Source organism: Anomaloglossus baeobatrachus, chromosome 3 (genome assembly GCF_048569485.1).
Source record: "Anomaloglossus baeobatrachus isolate aAnoBae1 chromosome 3, aAnoBae1.hap1, whole genome shotgun sequence".
NCBI lineage: Eukaryota > Metazoa > Chordata > Amphibia > Anura > Aromobatidae > Anomaloglossus > Anomaloglossus baeobatrachus.
Window position 1 is genome coordinate 161,205,287 of NC_134355.1, and position 21,001 is coordinate 161,226,287.

The 21,001-nt window shown below is 43.5% G+C and overlaps 1 protein-coding gene across 3 annotated transcripts in view; it reads left to right on the plus strand.

Moving 5' to 3' along the window:
- Positions 1-21,001, plus strand: part of STXBP5 (syntaxin binding protein 5) — a 611,224-nt gene that overhangs the window by 490,800 nt on the left and 99,423 nt on the right. For all 3 annotated transcript variants that reach the window (XM_075339550.1, XM_075339551.1, XM_075339552.1), the window contains exons 16-17: positions 548-717; positions 4,059-4,184. In XM_075339550.1, the coding sequence (XP_075195665.1) occupies positions 548-717; positions 4,059-4,184 (296 nt within the window). The remainder of the gene's footprint in view (positions 1-547; positions 718-4,058; positions 4,185-21,001) is intronic.

Consider the following 21,001-nt stretch of genomic DNA (forward strand, 5'->3'; position numbering starts at 1 on the left):
ATAGGTTGAACTCCATGGACTCAAGTCTGCCTTCAACCTTTACAACTATAAAAAGCAACTCACCAAAAGCGCACTTGTTATTGTCATCTCTACAGCACTGTCTGCAGTGACTCCTCAGGGTATAGTATTTGTACATTTTCTTGGATTGCCCCAATGTGAAAACGTTTGCTCTTATGGGTTCTTTTTAATGGGATAAAAGGTTGTGAAGATGCGACAGAATGGAGAACAGGTCTTATTCTGGCAGCAGGCTTGTTTATTTGAAGGGCCACGATGTAAAATTACTAAATTCTATTATAATATAACCCTTTTAAATCGTGTACTCTGCCAGCATTAATTATGTTTGTTGGTGATTTTTTTTATATTTCCACTTTGAAGTTATTTACAACTTTGGTTAACATTACACAATAAATGTTGTAAATAATGTCTTTTTGTTCCACGTTTTTATGTTGATATACCTAAACAATACAAGTAATTTACTTTTTTTCTTGCATTTCATGTTGATTTTCTTCTTTTTTTATATATCTATATTTTCTGCTTGACTTTTAAGATGCTGGAAGTAAGGTTGCTTTATGAAATCAATGATCTAGAGTCTCCAGACATTGAACAAGTGTCAACACCCAGTGGAACTGCTAACCCCCAACCTATAGTTCTTCAGTCTCACCCATCCACAAGCAGCAGTTCGTCTGATGGGATCCGTGACAATGTACCCTGCCTAAAGTAAGAATTATTTTATGATTTTTTTCACTTAATTTCAAGTGTACTATCTAAATGTGAGCCTGCAAAGAAGACTGACTTACGTTAGCTAAGTTGTTTATTTAGAGGTTATGGATTTTTGTTAATGTGTAGGGGGCTCAAGGCTACGCCTCCCCCTTTCAGAAGTAGCCAGCACACCGAAGGTTTTATTTAATGTAATTGAATGTATTGTGTATCTTGTAAATGTCCACCAGGTGGCAGTGCAGGAGTAACTACTGTCCTGGCACTTGGGCAAGCAGGAAAAGGGTTAAGAGAAAGGAGCCGGATAGGGTATATATAGGGCAGGAGAGTCCCCAGAAGGAGTTAGTGAGAAGAGGCCATAGTATTGAATTTACCTAACGATCTTAAGGGTCAACCCTTTGATCCTGGACATCTGGAGTCCTGCTCTTTATAGGTCTGTGGAACTGTGTCCCAAAAAGCGGGGTTCAGTCTGGTCGGTCGGGGTGGCGTCCGTCCTTTCCTGGATAAGAAATCCCCTGCGAGACCGAAGGTCAGTGGGCCCTTAAAGGAAAAGGGTATATCCTGGCCAAAAGCAGAAACAGAGGAGTGCTGTCCAACTGCGCCTTTCCAAAGCGCAAGCTAATCCCTGTGGGTGGGACAGATAGGCTTAAGGACTAGTTGAATCTGTTCATGCAGCGTGATGTCAGACGGGAGAATGAGGGGCCTAGTGGTGTCTGATGGCGCCCAGGTGCCAGGAAACCGGTCGGACAATAAATTAAAGGTTGAAGTGGAGTCTGGAGGGAACCCCATCGGGACTGAAGCGGTGCCCGTGTTATGCGAATGGCAAACGTCCTTGTATTGAAGTTCAGTAAAGTTTGGTTGTTTGCAGGGAATATACCGGTGTCTGCTTTATTGACTCAGAGAACAAATGGACTGTGGCAAAAACATCCCTGCAGTGGAGTGGTGACTGGGAGGCAATGGTTTACCCAGTGGCTGCGCTGCAACCTGGCAAACCCTGCACACAACTACCACTGTCTCCCCTTGCTGCTCTACACATGTTTGGTGTCCTCCAGGCTTTGTGGTACTTATAAAGTTTTCATTGGAGATCTTTTATGAGGTGAAAGACTTGAAATAGTCACTTGCGTTTATTTCCATACAGCAATAGTACAGGCAGATGGGAGACACTTTAAGCTACAACCTATTAAAGAAATATACTTTTTCAGCCTCTTATATTTCCTCATGAACTTCATCATTTTCTGAAAAATGGCTAAATTCTGTCTTGATCAAAGATTGTCTACAAGCTCACAGATGTTTAAGATTACATCTGAATATTAATGGCTATGAAAAAGAGTAGTGGGAGCAGGGATGGGCAGATTGGGTGAGTGATAAATAGAGATTCAACAGTGTTCTTGTAAATGTTTTACCTCGCCCCAGAGATGAATTCACAGCTACACTGTTCAGTACTGATTTGTCGTCCATGCTGCTGTTTCTATATCTATGTTACAGATAGGAAAACAGGAGTCCTTAATCCCTTAAGGACTGGGCGATTTTTCATTTTTGAACTTTTCATTTTTTCCTTTGATTATTGCAAGAGCAATACATTTGTTTTATTTTTCTGTCGATATAGACTTGTTTTTTGCAGGATCAGTTGTACTTTTGAATGACACCATCCATTTTATTATATGATGTAATGGTAAGCAATAAAAGAAACTTCCTAATGTGGCAGAATAGAATAGAAAAAAAGATTAAAAAAAATTGTTTTTGGTGGGGGGTTTTATTTAAAGTTCATTCTTCTATAAAACGAACCTTTTCAACGTAAAAACTGGGGAAAAACTGGTTTTATGCCGCGCTAGAAAACCACGAGCTTGAATGTAACAGATTGTTCTTTTATTTAGGTCATTCCAACGCGTTTCGGAGACTCATCTGCCTCAGGGAGGAAGGAGGCAGATCAGTCTCCGAAACGCATTGGAATGACCTAAATAAAAGAACAATCTGTTATATTCAAGCTCGTGGTTTTCTAGCGCGGCATAAAACCCGTTTTTCCCCAGTTTTTACGTTGAAAATTTTGCTCTGTGACGGGGCCGCTGCTGAACCACCTAAGCGCTCATCCACGTCTGTAAAGGGGTTGTGACTGGCACAACCCTGCCAGGTGAGTGCTTTGCTCTTTTACCTTTCGCCCTGTAAACCGGGTAAGACCCTATTCCGCCTTTATCCCTCCCATCACAGCACCTTATAAAACTAACCTGATAGTATGATTCTCCAGGTCAGTGCGATTACGTAGATCCAAATATGTACAGTTTTTTTCTAAGTGGTGAAAAAAATCTTTATTTTATTTTTTGTTTTTTTAATCTTGTGTCACAACTTTCTTATTTTGGGATATGGAGCTGTGCTCTGGCATTTTTATTTTTGCCCTGAGCTGATGTTTTTATTGATGTAATGTTTGGGTAAATACAGTGTTTTTATCGCCTGTTATTACATTTTTTTTATTGTTGCTGCGGCTGCCAAAAAACTGCAATTCTGGTATTTTTATTTATTTTATTTTTTTTAATTTTTTTTTCTGTTTAGGCCGTTAACCGATTGGTTTACTTTACACTTTGATAGATCGGACTTTTGGTAACGCAGCAATACCTTGTGTGTATTTATTTTTTTTTTATATTTTCTATGCTCAATTTTTAATGTGGCAGAAGGGGTGTGATTTGAAATAAATATATATATATATGTGTGTGTGTGTGTGTGTGTGTGTGTGTGTGTATGTATGTATATATGTGTATGTATGTATATATGTGTGTGTATATATATAATATAAAATGTGCATGTATTATATTTTTTTTCTTTATAAAGCATTTTTGCTGCATTTAATAGTCCCCTTAGGGAACCTGCAGTAGTAGTCTCAGCACTCATTCTGTATACAGCTATGCCACAGTGTGAATTAATTTGTACATAAATCTACTCTAGATAAGTGTGTAACGTGCTTGAGGCATTCATCCTTCCCATATTGGGGAATGCTTTTTATGCATTTATGGAGGAATCCAAGCACCTGTTTCCAAAAATGGTCTCAGAACGAAAACCTGATGTACATTTTGAGTATCCTCACCATTACCAAACTATTAGATTCACAATTGAATTGAACTAAATGTTGCCCGATCGTGTTTTAATCATCATGAACATGTACCATAGAAAATATCAGATTTATACCTGGGGGTTATCACATTGTTTTCTGTTTTCCATTTTTTATTTCTTTGCTTTATCTATAACTTAATGGCCAATTATATATATTTTCACCATATGTTCTAATATGGCTGGGGGTGATGGTTGCTGTTCATTTTGGATTTATCTGATTTTTAAGAAATATTTATTTTTTACAGGGTAAAAAGCACTCCATTAAAGCAATCTCCTGGCTATCAAGCAGAGCTTGTAATACAACTTGTTTGGGTTAGTGGAGAACCTCCGCAGCAAATAACCAGCCTAGCTGTCAATTCTGCATACGGCCTGTAAGTATATTTTAATTTCCTTAAAGGGGTATTCCCATCTCCAAGATCCTATTTCAATGTATAGTGGGTATAATAATAACAAATACTTCCAATTAGAAATGTAGTATAGTTCTTCTGATTCACTGTCACTTTACTCATGTGCAAGACATTGCAGGACCTTAGTTATTTATGGTTATGACTACTAGCAACTAACTGGCTGTGACTATACGCGTGGTCACAACTATGGATACCTAAAGTCCTGCAATTCCCTTAACGTGAGGTAAGCGTCATAGCTAATCAGGAGAGCTATGCTACATTTCTAATTGGAGGTGTTTGCTAATATTCTTATTATTCCTCCTACTACATATTGGGATAGGATGTTTGAGATGGGAGTACCCCTTTAAGCTTATCCTCCTTATATACATAAAGCTTTAACGTTTTCAGAGACACTTTGGAAACCTTGACCTGGGCTTAACGCTGTTTTCCTTCTTTAATTTTTTGTGCTCTGGAAAATTAGGACATAAATCAGTTCTAATTTCTTGATGATTTTGTCATTGTTAATCATTCAAGAATAAATGGAGACTTGGCAATAGAATATATGTGACAATTTTTCTCTTATTTTAAAGGGAAGTTCACATCATGGTGTTTTATTAGAGCCCACGTTTAAGGTCCAAAGGTTCAATGTAATACCTTGCATTGATGGTGGAACCCTTTTGAAGATAGTCCACTAGCAGCACCCCCTCCTTATCCCAGAACACAGACGCCATCACATTAGTGGCTGATTTTTGCACCCTGAACTTCTTTGGATGAGGAGAACCACTGTGCCTCCACTCTTTTGACTCCTTCTTATTTTCAGGGTCATACAAATAAATCCAGGTCTCATCCATAGTGACCAGTCGATCCAGGAAGTTCTTATCAGTCCGAAACGCTGACAAATGTACCGGGAAGTTTTCACTCGCATGCTTCTCTGATCTGTTGTCACAAATTTGGGGATCCACTTTGCAGATAGCTTCCTCATGTCCAAACGTTCATGGATAATGACAAACATGTTCACAGGAAATCCCCATGATGTCTGCTATTACTTTAGCTGAAATTCGTTGATTCTCCAGTATGAGGTTGTGCACAGCATCGACGATCTCCGGAATAACAACCACTCTCGGTCGTTCAGGACCTTCCTCATCATTGGTGGTGAAGTGGCCCGTTTTAAATTTGGCAACGCAGTTATTAATTATGGAATATGAAGGGCATTGATCCCCCAATGTCTGCGACATATCACCATGAATATCCTTCACAGACTTTCCTTGCAGAAACAAGAATTTTATCACTCCTCTGCTCTCAGTTGCTGTGAATATTGCATTAGACTCCCACATTTTGTTTTCCCGAGTGCGTAGAACACTGTTGTAATAAGCAACAAACATAAAATTTTGAAAACCTATATTAGACACACAAGGCTTTCATGTGATACATTCGTTACCATAGAAATAAAAAAAAGATCACAAAGCCAAAGACTTATCAGCAGCCCCTCATATTGGCTCATATACAAGGCTTTACCTCACGTGCAATATATATAATATATAATATATATATGTATATTTCTGTGTGTGAATGTATGGGGTTTCTTCCCCCATAAGGGAGAGTGCAGTGGACTATCCTATTCCATACAATGAAATACCTTAACCCCTTCACCCCCGGCCACTAAAACACCCTAATGACCGGGCCATTTTTTGCAATTCTGACCAGTGTCACTTTGACAGGTTATAACTCTGGAACGCTTCAACGGATCCTGGCGATTCTGACATTGTTTTTTCGTGACATATTGTACTTCATGTCAGTGGTAAATTTAGGCCGATATTTTTTGCGTTTATTTGTGAAAATTTAGGAAATTTGGCGAAAATTTTGAAAATTTCGCAAATTTCAAACTTTGAAAATTTATGCCCATAAATCTGAGAGATATGTCACACAAAATAGTTACTAAATAACATTTCCCACATGTCTACTTTACATCAGCGCAATTTTCGAAACAAATTTTTTTTCCGTTAGGAAGTTAGAAGGGGTCAAAGGTCATCAGCAAATTCTCATTTTTCCAACAAAATTTACAAAATAATTTTTTTAGGGACCACATCACATTTGAAGTGACTTTGAGAGGCCGAGGTGACAGAAAATACCCAAAAGTGACCCCATTCTAAAAACTACACCCCTCACACTGCTCAAAACCACATCCAATAAGATTATTAACCCTTTAGGTGCTTCACAGGAACCAAAGCAATGTGGAAGGAAAAAATGAAAATTTTACTTTTTAACACAAAAATGTTACTTTAGCCATAAAATTTTCATTTTTACAAGGGAGAAAAGAGAAAGTACACAATACAATTTATTGTGCATGTTCTCCTGAGTACGCCGATACCCCATATGTGGTAAAAATCAATTGTTTGGGCGCACGGCAGAGCTCGGAAGGGAAGGAGCGCCATTTGAATTTTTGAACGCAAAATTAGCTGCACTCATTAGCGGACGCCATGTCGGGTTTGAAGACCCCCTGAGGTGCCTAAACAATGGAGCTCCCCCATAAGTGACCCCATTTTGGAAACTAGAGGCCTCAAATAATTTTTCTAGATGTTTGGTGAGCACTTTGAACCCCTGGGGGCTTCACAAAAGTTTATAGCGTTGAGCCGTGAAAAGAAAAACAAATGTTTTTACCACAAAACTGTTGCTTCAACTAGGTAGCTTTTTTTTTCACAAGGGTAACAGGAAAAAATGCACCATAAAATGTATTGTGCATTTTCTCCTGAGTACGCAGATACCTCATATGTGGTGGAAATCAAATGTTTGGACACACAGCAGTGCTCGGAAGGCAAGGAGCGCCATTTGAATTTTTGAGTGCAAAATTAGCTGCACCTGTTAGCGGACGCCATGTCGGGTTTGAAGACCCCCTGAGGTGCCTAAACAATGGAGCTCCCCCACAAGTGACCCCATTTTGGAAACTAGAGGCCTCAAATAATTTTTCTAGATGTTTGGTGAGCACTTTGAACCCCTGGGGGCTTCACAAAAGTTTATAGCGTTGAGCCGTGAAAAGAAAAAAAATTTTTTTTACCACAAAACGGTTGCTTCAACTAGGTAGCTTTTTTTTTCACAAGGGTAACAGGAAAAAATGCACCATAAAATGTATTGTGCATTTTCTCCTGAGTACGCAGATACCTCATATGTGGTGGAAATCAAATGTTTGGACACACAGCAGTGCTCGGAAGGCAAGGAGCGCCATTTGAATTTTTGAGTGCAAAATTAGCTGCACCTGTTAGCGGACGCCATGTCGGGTTTGAAGACCCCCTGAGGTGCCTAAACAATGGAGCTCCCCCACAAGTGACCCCATTTTGGAAACTAGAGGCCTCAAATAATTTTTCTAGATGTTTGGTGAGCACTTTGAACCCCTGGGGGCTTCACAAAAGTTTATAGCGTTGAGCCGTGAAAAGAAAAAAAATTTTTTTTACCACAAAACGGTTGCTTCAACTAGGTAGCTTTTTTTTTCACAAGGGTAACAGGAAAAAATGCACCATAAAATGTATTGTGCATTTTCTCCTGAGTACGCAGATACCTCATATGTGGTGGAAAGTAATTGTTTGGGCGCATGGCGGGGCTCAGAAGAGAAGGAGCGCCATTTGACAGCAAAATTGGTTGGAATCATTAGCGGACACCATGTCACGTTTGGAGACCCCCTATGGTGCCTAAACAGTGGAGCTCCCCCACAAGTGACACCATTTTGGAAACTAGAGCCCTCAAATAATTTTTCTAGATGTTTGGTGAGCACTTTGAACACCTGGGGGCTTCACAGAAGTTTATAGCGTTGAGCCGTGAAAAGAAAAAAAAAATTTTTTACCACAAAACGGTTGCTTCAACTAGGTAGCTTTTTTTTTCACAAGGCTATCAGGAAAAAATGCACCATAAAATGTATTGTGCATTTTCTCCTGAGTACGCAGATACCTCATATGTGGTGGAAAGTAATTGTTTGGGCGCATGGCGGGGCTCAGAAGAGAAGGAGCGCCATTTGACAGCAAAATTGGTTGGAATCATTAGCGGACGCCATGTCACGTTTGGAGACCCCCTATGGTGCCTAAACAGTGGAGCTCCCCCACAAGTGACACCATTTTGGAAACTAGAGCCCTCAAATATTTTTTCTAGATGTTTGGTGAGCACTTTGAACACCTGGGGGCTTCACAGAAGTTTATAGCGTTGAGCCGTGAAAAGAATTTTTTTTTTTTTTTACCACAAAATGGTTGCTTCAACTAGGTAGCTTTTTTTTTCACAAGGGTAACAGGAAAAAATGCACCATAAAATGTATTGTGCATTTTCTCCTGAGTACGCAGATACCTCATATGTGGTGGAAAGTAATTGTTTGAGCGCATGGCGGGGCTCAGAAGAGAAGGAGCGCCATTTGACTTTTCAAACGCAGTGCACTGATCGGCCGCTGCAGGACGCACGGTCGGATGCGATAAAAAAAAGCGTCGGGGATACGTAAAAAAAAAAAGTCACGCCAAAAATTGACCATGGATGCAGATACGTTATGTGCATCCCTGATCAGCGCTTGGCGGGACGCACGGACGGATGCGATACAAAAAGCGTCGCAAATACGGAAAAAAGTCACGCCAAAAATTGAGCAGGGATGCCGATCCGTTATCTGCATCCCTAATCAGCGCTCGGCGGGACGCACGGACGGATGCGATACAAAAAGCGTCGGGGATACGGAAAAAAAAGTCACGCCAAAAATTGAGCAGGGATGCCGATCCGTTATCTGCATCCCTGATCTGCGCTCGGCGGGACGCACGGACGGATGCGATACAAAAAGCGTCGCGAATACGGAAAAAAGTCACGCCAAAAATTGAGCAGGGATGCCGATCCGTTATCTGCATCCCTGATCAGCACTCGGCGGGACGCACGGACGGACGCGATACAAAAAGCGTCGGGGATACGGAAAAAAGTCACGCCAAAAATTGAGCAGGGATGCCGATCCGTTATCTGCATCCCTAATCAGCGCTCGGCGGGACGCACGGACGGATGCGATACAAAAAGCGTCGCGAATACGGAAAAAAGTCACGCCAAAAATTGAGCAGGGATGCCGATCCGTTATCTGCATCCCTGATCAGCGCTTGGCGGGACGCACGGACGGATGAGGTGTAAAAATGGACAGGGGATACGGAAAAAAAAAAAAAAGTTATACTCACAGTACCCAGAGGACTAGCAGGAGGATCACTGACCAGAAGAGCTGCAGAGGAACAGATGGCAGAGAGATGGACAGCTTTACAGGAGCAGCAGGCAGATCAGCAGAATGCCCAGGAAGGACCCAGCGATGGACGCAGATGTGATCAGGCCGGTGAAGACAGGTAAGAGGACGTCGGGGGAGAGCAGAGGGGGAGAGGGGGGGGGTGAGAGCAGAGGGGGAGGGGGGAGAGCAGAGGGGGAGAGCAGAGGGGGAGGGGGGGGAGAGCAGAGGGAGAGGGGGGGAGAGCAGAGGGGGAGACCGGAGAGGGAGCTGCAGAAGCAGAATAGAAATAATGGGGGAGGCAGTCAGATCGCAGGGGGAGCGGATCGGGATGTCGGGGGGGGGGGGGGGGGTTGGGGGGAGCAGATCGCGGGGGGGGGGCACGGCAGGGGCTATCACGGCAGCGCGCAGGGGCACCACGGGAGCGCGCACGGGCTGCAAAGTGAGCACAGTACTCACTTTGCAGCAGCAGCGGTGGTAGCAGATCGGGATGCCGGGGGGGGGCAGATCGGGGCGTAGGGGGGCAGATCGGGGCGTAGGGGGGCAGATCGGGGGGGGGCACGGGCAGGGGCCTTCACGGGAGCGCGCAGGGGCCTTCACGGGAGCGCGCAGGGGCCATCGCCGGAGCGCAATACTTACCTTTGGAGCTGGCGCGGTGACAGCAGAGGCGGCGTCTGCGGCGGCAGCAGCGGTGGCGTGGTACCAAAAGTACCAGCCACTCCACGCTGCAGCCATGTTGGGGGAGGGTCCCCAGAGCAGCACAGGCCTGGGGAGGGCGGCCACCGGCAGATCAGACCGCCCCACTGCACACTGATTGGAGCGATTGCGCGTCATAGCACGATCGCTCCAATCAGTGCTGCAGGGGCTGGGGGCGGCATGTTTGAGGTCCACCTATGATATGCTGCAGCAGCTGCGGCATCTCATAGCTGGATCTCACAGGATCGCACTAATTCAGGCATTATTTTTGCCGAAATTAGTGCGATCGATGTGGTTGGCGGTTCAGATTTGAACAGCCAATCACATCGATCGTCGATAGGGGGTGGCGATGCCACCCCCCCTGGGGTCAAGCAAAGGTCCCCTGCTGTAAGAAACAGCAGGGGACATCATTTGAAAGCCGTTGCTATGGCCACGGCAATCAAATGAAGTTTAGGCCGTAAAATTACGTCCCTGGTCGTTAAGTCACGTTAAAATAGGACGTAATTTTACGGCCCGCGGTCGTGAAGGGGTTAAAAACCTCCTTCAATAAGAGCTTATGGCCTTTGTATCCCACTATACTATATGTCTATACAGTGTGGTTTGTCATAAGACGTCCATTAGATTTTTCTAATATATACAGTACCTCTGACATAAGGCTCTTAATGTCCCAATCACAGATCCTTTTTTAGTTTGCCGCACTTCCTAAGCTGCCTCCAATATGTGCTCATGAACTTGAATGTATAATGGGTGTCTTTATTATTGCTGCTTAGCATGTGAAAGGAAAGACTGCTCCATCAAGCTGACACATGAGTCCACAGTAATTATTTAGGGTTATCAGTAAGACTGTGTTGGTCAAAGTGAAGGTTTCTTGTAATTCATCTTAATGAGTGATGTGTGGAGCAGTTGATGGTGTCAGGAAGCAGAGCGGCCTTTTTAGGCACAGATTTAAATCACTTTTCTAGCAAATGGCTTCTTTACATCCCATCTGTCTTGTCATTTTCTAATTGACTGATTTGTTTACTGTAATGAAAGAACTACTGAGCAGAATCTAACAGTGTCAGGAAAAAAAAATCTTTAAAATGCTGCTTGGTAAAACTAGAGATGTTTATGTATTTTTTCTTTTTTTAGTCATCTTACCAAAGAACTATAATCTTATCTCACAACAATACTGCCCTAATAATGTAATTCATACCTTCAGATTATTCTTAAAGAAGCTCTCCCATCACAGTTTTTATCCTCTTAATATATTGCAAATATCATATTATACGGCCCTGTGTATTTTCAATTGCTCATTTTGCCTTTCTACCCAGTTAATTCATCTCTCTTCTTCACTTTATATAGAAACAGGAAGTCTCTTGTCCCTGCATGAATTATTCCATTATTGACCTAGATCCTCTTCTCCTCCACCCTGACATTGACTTTTGCAGTGACTCATGCAGGGAAAATAGGCTTCCTGTTTCTACATAGATCTTAAATTTGGGGTATTGAATGCAAAGCCCCTGGGCCAAATTGAGCCTGCCACATCATTTTTAGTGGTCCCCCCCGTACGGTCTTCATTTTACAAGATTTCTCCTCCCCTTCTCTGCAGTGTCCATTTGTCAGGCTCGTAGCCGGAAATCCCATGCCTGTGCATTTTGGCTGCCATCTCTGCTCTGCACTGTTCCGCCCTTCTGTGGGAACGTTCTTCAATTTTGATGTGCAGTGTAGACTCTGCAGGCAGAATGTGCAGGTGCGGGACTTCTGGCCACATACCGAACGTCAAAGGGACACTGAAGAGAATGGGAGGAGAATTCTTGTATAATGAAGACTGGAGGCAGTCTTATCTTCCAGGTAGTATACACTCCATAGCCTGGAAGATCAAAGTTTTAAAAGATGATTTTTACAGAGCAAGCCATCATCCCAGAGGTATGACTAATATCAGCTCTACACAACCTCTATGCCCATAATAATAACTCGCATCTCAAAAGGCTGAATAATTCGCCTTAAAGAGCAGTGTTGAGGTGTGCACAAACTAAAAAATGCAAGATGTCTCTCTCCTAGCTGCATTTTAAATTGACACAGACAGCATTTAGCAGAGGTACAGAGACAGCAAAAGGGAAATAGTGCCAACTTGGAATCTGAGCAGATGCAGCCAATGCTTAGTAGAGGAGGCAGTGCCAACACAAGCAGCGGATGCCATCTTTGAAATTGAGGGATGCAGTTAGCAGGCACTTAACTAAGAAGATATCATAAGTACAGGGAGCAGGATCTTTGAACCTTTGGGGCTCGTGCACACATTGCGTCGTGTCACTGCAGGAAATTCTGCAGTGATTTGACAGCTCATGTGCGATTCAAATCGCTGCAGAAACACTGCATAATGGATGCAGTGTTTCTGCAGAAAAAATGCCGATTTCATGCGCTCTGGTTCCTTTCTCTCCCATAGACAGAGTGGTAGCTGCATCCAAAGCGCACGGAATAATTGACATGCTGCATTTTTAAAAGCAGTGATTTTGTCAAATTTTTTACACTTAAATTGTTGCGTTCAAAAAAAGCATCGTGCGCACAGATTATGCACAATCTTCATAGATTGTGCTGGGGACACAGGACGCATGCGCTAATGCTGCAGTTCTAAACGCTGCGTTAATGCATGAAATTACACAACGTGCGCACAAGCCCTTAAATAAGCTTGGAGGCACCCAGTACTTTGCATAGGGTCCGGCAAAAGCAAAGGGAGCAGGTTTCATATTTGATTTAGAGCAGATGTAGCCAATACTTATCATAGGGAGCAGTCTATCTTGGACAGCACCCTCAAGTCAACAAGCCAGGGACAGTGCCCTTAGTCCTACAAGCCATGGACAACTCTGTAAGGCTGGGGCCACACAAGCATATGGCATCGGATGCGATATGCTCTTGACCCTCTGCTCCCGCTCCACTGCAACCATGAGCAGTGTGTCATGCGACTGATCAGATTCTGCGATCGGATCACAGCTGCGGAGTAGAGGGAGGGATTCATTTCTGTCTCCTCCATTGTCAGCTGATGCGATTATCGCACTGCACTCCAGTGTAATCTGAATGCAGTCCGATGTTTCACTCGCATCCACAGACTTGTATGGGTGCAATTTGTTTTCTCGGTCCGATTAGGGCTGAGAAAAAAATCGTAGATGGGAACGGCTCCATAGAGTAACATTGGTCCAAATGGTATGCAATTTGTTTTTTTGTTTTTTTTTAATCGCATTCCACACGTCCGATTGTACGCAATGTGTCCTAGGCCCTATAACTCTACTACCCTACTCTTAGTACTCAGGGACAGCTGTTATATAGTCCTTCTACCCAAGGACAGCTCTCGTATTGCCCTAATACCCCGAAACAGCTGTCGTGTAGCCTTAATACCCAGGAACAGCTATTTTTATAGCGCTACTACATAAGGGCAGCTGTTGTATAACCTTAGTATTCAGGAACAGCTGTCGCCTAGTTTTACTACCCTTAGACAGCTGTCGTTTACCCCTACTACCCAGGAATAGCTTTCGCATAGTCTTATTACCCAGAGACAGCGCTTTTATAGCTGTACTAACCAGGGACAGCTCTCTTATAGCTCTCCTACCCAGGAACAGATTTCTTATAACCTTTCTACCGAAGGACAGCTCTTTTATAGCCTTACTTCACAGGGAAAGCTCTCTTTTAGCCCTACTACCCAGGCACAGCTCTCTTATAGCCCTACTACCCAGGGGCATTTCTCTCCTAGCCCCTGGTCAGTTTGTGCATTGTAATCCCTGCTCGTATCATGTTGCAGAAAGATCTGCATGAGCCCTTACAATTATAAGCAGCCCTTTGGAAGCCACCATAATGCAGATGTGGCCCCTGGTGAAAAATGAGTTTGACACCCCTGCCTTAGAAGGGATTCAGCTAGTCAGTTTTTACTCACGTGATGTCGTAAACCTAATGGAAAACAGAAGAATTAACTAGGTAGAAAGGCAAAATGAGCAATTGTAAGTACAAAGTGCAATACAGTGGCTATGGAAAGTATTCAGGCCCCTTTAAATTTTTCACTCTTTCATTTCAACCATTTGTAAAATTTAAAAAAATTCATTTTTTTTCTCATTAATGTACAATTTGCACCCCATCTTGACAGAACAAAAAACAAATGTAGAAATTGAAATATTACATGGTCATAAGTATTCAGACCCTTTTCTCAGTATTGAGTAGAAGCACCCTTTTGGGCTAGTACAGCCATGAGTGTTCTTGGGAATGATGCAACCAGTTTTTCACACCTGGATTTGGGGGTCCTCTGCCATTCTTCCTTGCAGTCTACAGTTCCGTCAGGTTGGATGGTGAACTTTGGTAGACAGCCATTTTGAGGTCTCTCCAGAGATGCTCAGTTGGGCTTAGGTCAGGGCTCTGGCTGGGCCAGTCAAGAATGGTCACAGAGTTGTTTTGAAGCCACTCCTTTTGTTATTTTAGCTGTGTGCTTGGGGTCATTGTCAGCCACAGCCAAGTCTGAGGTCCAGAGCACTCTGGAAGAAGTTTTCTTCTAGAATATCGCTGTACTTTCTGCATTATCTTTCCTTCAACTACAATCAATCGTCCTGTCCCTGCAGCTAAAAACACCTCCGTAGTATGATTCTGTCACCTCCATGTTTCACTGTCGGGATTGTATTGGGAAGGTGATGAGCAGTGCCTGGTTTTCTCCACACATACCGCTTAGAATTATCACCAGAAAGTTCTCTCTTCGTCTCATCAGACCAGGGAATCTTATTTTCTCATAGTCTGGGAGTCCTTCATATGTTTTTTTTGCAAACTCTATGCAGGCTTTCGTATGTCTTGCACTGAGAAGAGGCTTCCGTTGGGCCACTCTGCCATAAAGGCCCGACTGGTGGAGGGCTGCAGTGATAGTTGACTTTGTGGAACTTTCTCCCATCTCCCTACTGCATCTCTGGAGCTCAGCCACAGTGATCTTGGGGTTCTTCTTTACCTCTCTCACCAAGGCTCTTCTCCCACGATTTCTCAGTTTGACTGGATGGCCAGGTCTAGGAAGAGTTCTGGAGGTCCCAAACTTCTTCCATTTAACCCCTTAAGGACGAAGCCAGTTTTGTACTTAATGCCCAGGCCATTTTTTGCAATTCTGACCAGTGTCACTTTATGAGGTCATAACTCTGGAACGCTTCAACGGATCCCGGTGATTCTGACATTGTTTTTTCGTGACATATTGTACTTCATGATAGTTATAAATTTAGAACGATATTTTTTGCTTTTATTTGTGAAAAAATCGGAAATTTGATGAAAATTTTGAAAATTTTGCAATTTTCAAACTTTTAATTTTTATGCCCTTAACCCAGAGAGTTATGTCACACAAAACAGTTAATAAATAACATTTCCCACATGTCTACTTTACATTAGCGCAATTTCTGAAACAAAATGTTTTGGGGTTAGGAAGTTAGAAGGGGTCAAAGTTCATCTGCAATTTCCCATTTTTTCAACAAAATTCACAAAACCATTTTTTTAGGGACCACATCACATTTGAAGTGACTTTGAGAGGCCTAAGTGACAGAAAATACCTAAAAGTGACACCATTCTCAAAACAGCACCCCTCAAAGTACTCAAAACCACATCCAAGAAGTTTATTAACCCTTCAGGTGCTTCACAGGAACTAAAGCAAAGTGGAATGAAAAAAAGCAAAAAATAAAATTTTACCTAAAATGTTGCTCTACCCCAAATTTATTTACTTTTAGAAGAAATAACACAACAAAATGAACCCCAAAACTTGTTACCCACTTTCTTATGAACGTGCCAATACCCCACATGTGGTCAGAAACCTTTGTTTGGACAAATGGGAGGGCTCGGAACAGAAGGAGCAATATTTGAATTTTGGAAAGCAAATTTGGCTGAAATAGATTGCGGGCACCATGTTGCATTTACATGTCCGCTAAGATACCTAAACAGCAGAAACCCCTCACAAGTGACACCATTTTGGAAACTAGACCCCTTAAGGCTTCTATCTAGGGGTATAGTGAGCATTTTGGATCCACAGGTACTTCACAGATTTTGATAACGTTACGTTGTCACATTGAAAATTTTCATTTTTTTCTCAAAAATGTTGCTTTAGCATCAATTTTTTCACTTTTTCAAGAGGTAATTCCAAAAATTTGATGCCAATGTTTGTTACCCACTTTTTTATGAGCGCGGTGATACCTCACTTGTGGTCTGAAACCTATGTTTGGAGAAATGGGAGGGCTTGGAACTGAAGGAGCAATATTTGAATTTTGTAAAGGAAATTTGGCTGAAAAAGATTGCGGGCACCATGTCGCATTTGGAGGACCCCTAAGGTACGTAAACAGCAAAAAAACACCACAACTGACCCCATATTGGAAACTAGGCCCCTCAAGGAATTTATCTTGATGTTTGGTGAGTACCCTGAACCTCCAGGTGCTTTACAGACGTTTATAACGTTGAGCCATGAAAATAAAAAAATAAAATTTTACCACAAAATTGTTACTTCAACCAGGTAGCTTTTTTTTTCACAAGGGTAACAGGAAAAAATCACCATGAAATTTATTGCGCAATTTCTCCTGAGTTTGTTGATATCTTGTATGTGGTGGAAATCAACTGTTTGGGCGCATGGCAGGGCTCGGAAGGGAAGGAGTGCAATTTGACTGCAAAATTGGCTGGAATCAATAGCGGACGCCATGTTGCATTAGGAGAGCCCCTGAGGTGCCTAAGCAGTGGAGGTCCCCCACAAGTGACCCCATTCTGGAAATAAGACCCCTCAAGGCTTTAATCTAGGTGTATATTGAGCATTTTGAATCCACGAATACTTCACAGAATTTGATAAGCTTAGGTTGCCATATTGAAATTTTCATTTTTTTCACAAAAATGTTGATTTAGCGACACATTTTTCACTTTTTCAAGAGGCAACAACAAAACGTGTACCCCACAGGTTGTTATCTAATTTCTTGTGAGCGCAGGGATACCCCACATGTGGCCAAAAACCTTTGTTTGGATAAATGGGAGGGCTTGGAATGGAAGGAGCACCATTTGAATTTTGGAAAAGTTGAAGTAAATTGCGCGCACCATGTCACATTAGCAGGGCCCCTTGGGTACCTATACATCAGAAACCCCCCACAAGTGACCTCATTTTGGAAACTGGACCCCTCAAGGATTTTATTCAGGAGTATAGTAAACATTTTGAATCCACAGGTACTTCACAAAAATGTTGCTGTAGCAACAAATTTCTCACTGTTAAGGGGGCTTTACACGCTGCGACATCGCTAATGCGGAGTCGTTAGGGTCACGGAATTGGTGACGCACATCCGGCCGCATTAGCGATGTTGCTGCGTGTGACACCGATGAGCGATTTTGCATCGTTGCAAAAACGTGCAAAATCGCTCATCGGTGACATGGGGGTCCATTCTCGATTATCGTTACTGCAGCAGTAACGATGTAGTTTGTCGCTCCTGCGGCAGCACACATCGCTATGTGTGACGCCGCAGGAACAAGGAACCTCTCCTTACCTGCCTCCCGGCCGCTATGAGGAAGGAAGGTGGGCGGGATGTTCCGGCCACTCATCTCCGCCCCTCCGCTTCTATTGGGCGGCCGCTCAGTGACGTCACTGTGACGCCACACGGACCGCCCCCTTAGAAAGGAGGCGGTTCGCCGGTCACAGTGACGTCGCCGGGCAGGTAAGTATGTGTGACGCGTCTGCGCGATGTTGTGCGGCACGGGCAGCGATTTGCCCGTGTCGCACAACAGATGGGGGCGGGTACCCACGCTAGCGATATCGGGACCGATATCGCAGCGTGTAAAGTAGCCTTTAGGCTATGTGGCCATGATCCAGCGACACGGCGTCTAGTACCCAGTGTCAGCCTCCTGCAGAAATGTGAGTGTTGTCCACGGGAGAACACAGCTGCCCATGCCCACGATTTGGGTTCAGGCTGCTGTGGAGCTCTATGCTACCTGCAAAGAACACTCATCTCCGCAGCATAAATTGACATGCTGAGGCTCGGGAAGCTGCGCCACAGGTCGATTTATGCTGCGGAGAAAAGAAACACAGTGGGCACGGGATTTCTAAAAATCCTGCCACTGTGCTTCTACTGCACAACGCAGCGTTATGGACGCAGGGAAAACACTCTGCGCCCAAAACGTTGCAAACCCTGATTGTGGGCACACAGCGTAAAATGCTACAATGGATGAATGGATAGATGTCAAACATATATAACGTCCCACCCCCCTGCATATTCTAAGCTGGCGCCCTTTAGTGCCTTTCATGTGACACTAAAGGATGCCTAGCCTTGTATTTAGCCCAAAAAAAAAAAAAGAATTAAAATAAATGACGTGGGGTCCCCCCTATTTTTGATAGCCAGCTAGGGTAAAGCAGACAGCTGTAGCCTGCAAACCACAGCTGACAGCTTCACCTTGGCTGGTGATCAATTTGGAGGGCTCCCCAAGCTGTTTTTTTTTTTTTAATTATTTATAAATAAATAATTAAAAAAAACAAAACAAACGTGGGATCCCCCCAAATTAGATCACCAGCCAAGGTGAAGCTGACAGCTGGGGTCTGGTATTCTCAGGATGGGAAGAGCCATGGTTATTGGACTCTTCCCAGCCTAAAAATAGCAGGCCGCAGCCGCCCCAGAAGTGGCGCATCCATTAGATGCGCCAATTCTGGCGCTTCGCCCCAGCTCATCCCGCGCCCTGGTGCGTTGGCTAACGGGGTAATAAATGGGGTTGATACCAGGTGTGTAATGTCACCTGGCATCAAGCCCAGCAATTAGTTATGTCACGGCGTCTATCAGATACCCGACATAACTAATTGACAGTAATAAAAAAAAAAATTGGCGACAAAAAAAAATTTATTTGAAAAAACACTCCCCAAAACATTCCCTGATTGACCAATTTATTGAAAAGAAAAAAAAAAAAAATCCGCCGTAATCCATTTGGACGTCCCACGTCGACTCTGGACCTTCTAGAATATGGGGGAAACGTTCAGGGAACGTATCCCCCATTTTTTAGGAGGGCAGACCCTCCATTTGAGGAGAGTGGGTGCAAAGAATCTGCACCCATTCTCCCCGGGTCACAGCTGCAGACTCCGTGCAGCAGCAGCCAGCGTCCTGAACACAGGAAGCTGTCAGCTGCTCTGCACATGTGACCGGCGTCTGCTGAGAAGGAGCCGGAGGAGGGGGCCGCGGGGGATCAGCGCTCCGACAGGTATGTAGGACACCGGGGAACACCAGGGGGGGGTAGGGGGGGACCCGGCAGGGCCTAGGGAGCAGGTTTCTGTCGTATGTGTTATGGCACATACGACAGAAACCATAGGAACAGTGTAAATGCGGCCGGCGCGCTGCTGTGATCGGCGGTGCGCGCGGCCATCTTGGATTTTCGGGAGGGGGTTGGAGGTCAGGGGGGGCACTTTGGGGATACCGAGGGGACCGGAGGGAACCGGGAAAAAGATTTATCTCCCATCTGGCATGTTTGATCATGCCAGATGGGAGATAAATCATTTTTTACCGGCGCGGTCATTTGCTATAACTTGATGATCGGTATACGGTGTATACCGGTCATCACGTGACTGGGGACCGGAAAAACCGGCCCGAATCATGATCTCCAGGGTCTCAGCTACCCCCGGCAGCTGAGACCCCGGAAATTTTCTGACTCTGGGGGGCGCTAGACCCTTTTTTCCGACCGCCGTTAAAAAGCGGCGGTTTGGAAGAAGTACCCTAATTTGTCGCCGTTAAAAGGCGTATCGGCGGTCGTTAAGGAGTTAAAGATTATGGAGGCCACTGTGCTCTTAGGAACCTTGAGTACTGTAGAAATTTTTTTTTGTAACCTTGGCCAGATCTGTATCTGGCGACGATTCTGTCTCTGAGCTCCTTGGGCAGTTCCTTTGACCTCATGATTCTCATTTGGTCTGACATGCGCTGTGAGGTCTTTATATAGACAGGTATGTGCGTTTCCAAATCAAGTCCTATCAGTTTAATTAAACACAGCTAGACTCCAATGAAGGAGTAGAACCATCTCAAGGAGGATCACAAGGAAATGGACAGCATGTGACTTAAAGGGTCTGAATACTTATGACCATGTGATATTTCAGTTTTTCTTGTTTAATAAATTTGCAAAAAAAATCTACATTTCTGGTTTTTTTTCTGTCAAGATGGGGTGTAGAGTGTACATTAATGAGAAAGAAAAGAACTTTTTTTGAATTTACCAAATGGCTGCAATGAAACAGTGAAAAATTTACAGGGGTCTGAATACTTTCTGTACCCACTGTATATATGATTGCAATATATATTAACCCTTTCACTAACTTTAACGTACCTGTACATCAAAGGTAGTGTTACTACCTTTAATGCGGGCTCAAATGCTGAGCCTGCATCTTTCCCCTGCAAATTCTGACAGTGGCATTTAATACCATACACCAGCAGGCATGCACATCATTTCACATGCTGATCGGTGCACCCGTGATGTGATGGTGGGGTACCAATGGGTTGTTAAAACAGCAAATGGCTGAAGACCCTCTTGTCTGTCATTACAATCCTCATGTGATAGCCAGCCTAGAGCTGGCTTTCATACGAGATCATGATTTTAGCTTTACATAGCAGAGCTGTAGCCCTGCTATGTACAGCACAAGCAATCAGGCGATTGCCACTTCAAGTTCCATAAGGGAACAATTTAAACAAAGTAAAAATAATGGAAAATATAAAAAAAAATAGGTTCAAATCCCCCCCTTTTTCCTCATTAAAAATAAAACCATTAAGAAAAATGAAAAATAAACATGTTTGGTATCTCTGCATTCAAAAAAGTCTATCAAAATCTAAAATTAATCCTATTTGGTAAATAGTGTAATAAGAAAAAAAATCAAAACCCCCGAATTACATTTCTTGGGCCACAGCAACATTGCAATAAAATGAAATGAGGCAATAAAAAC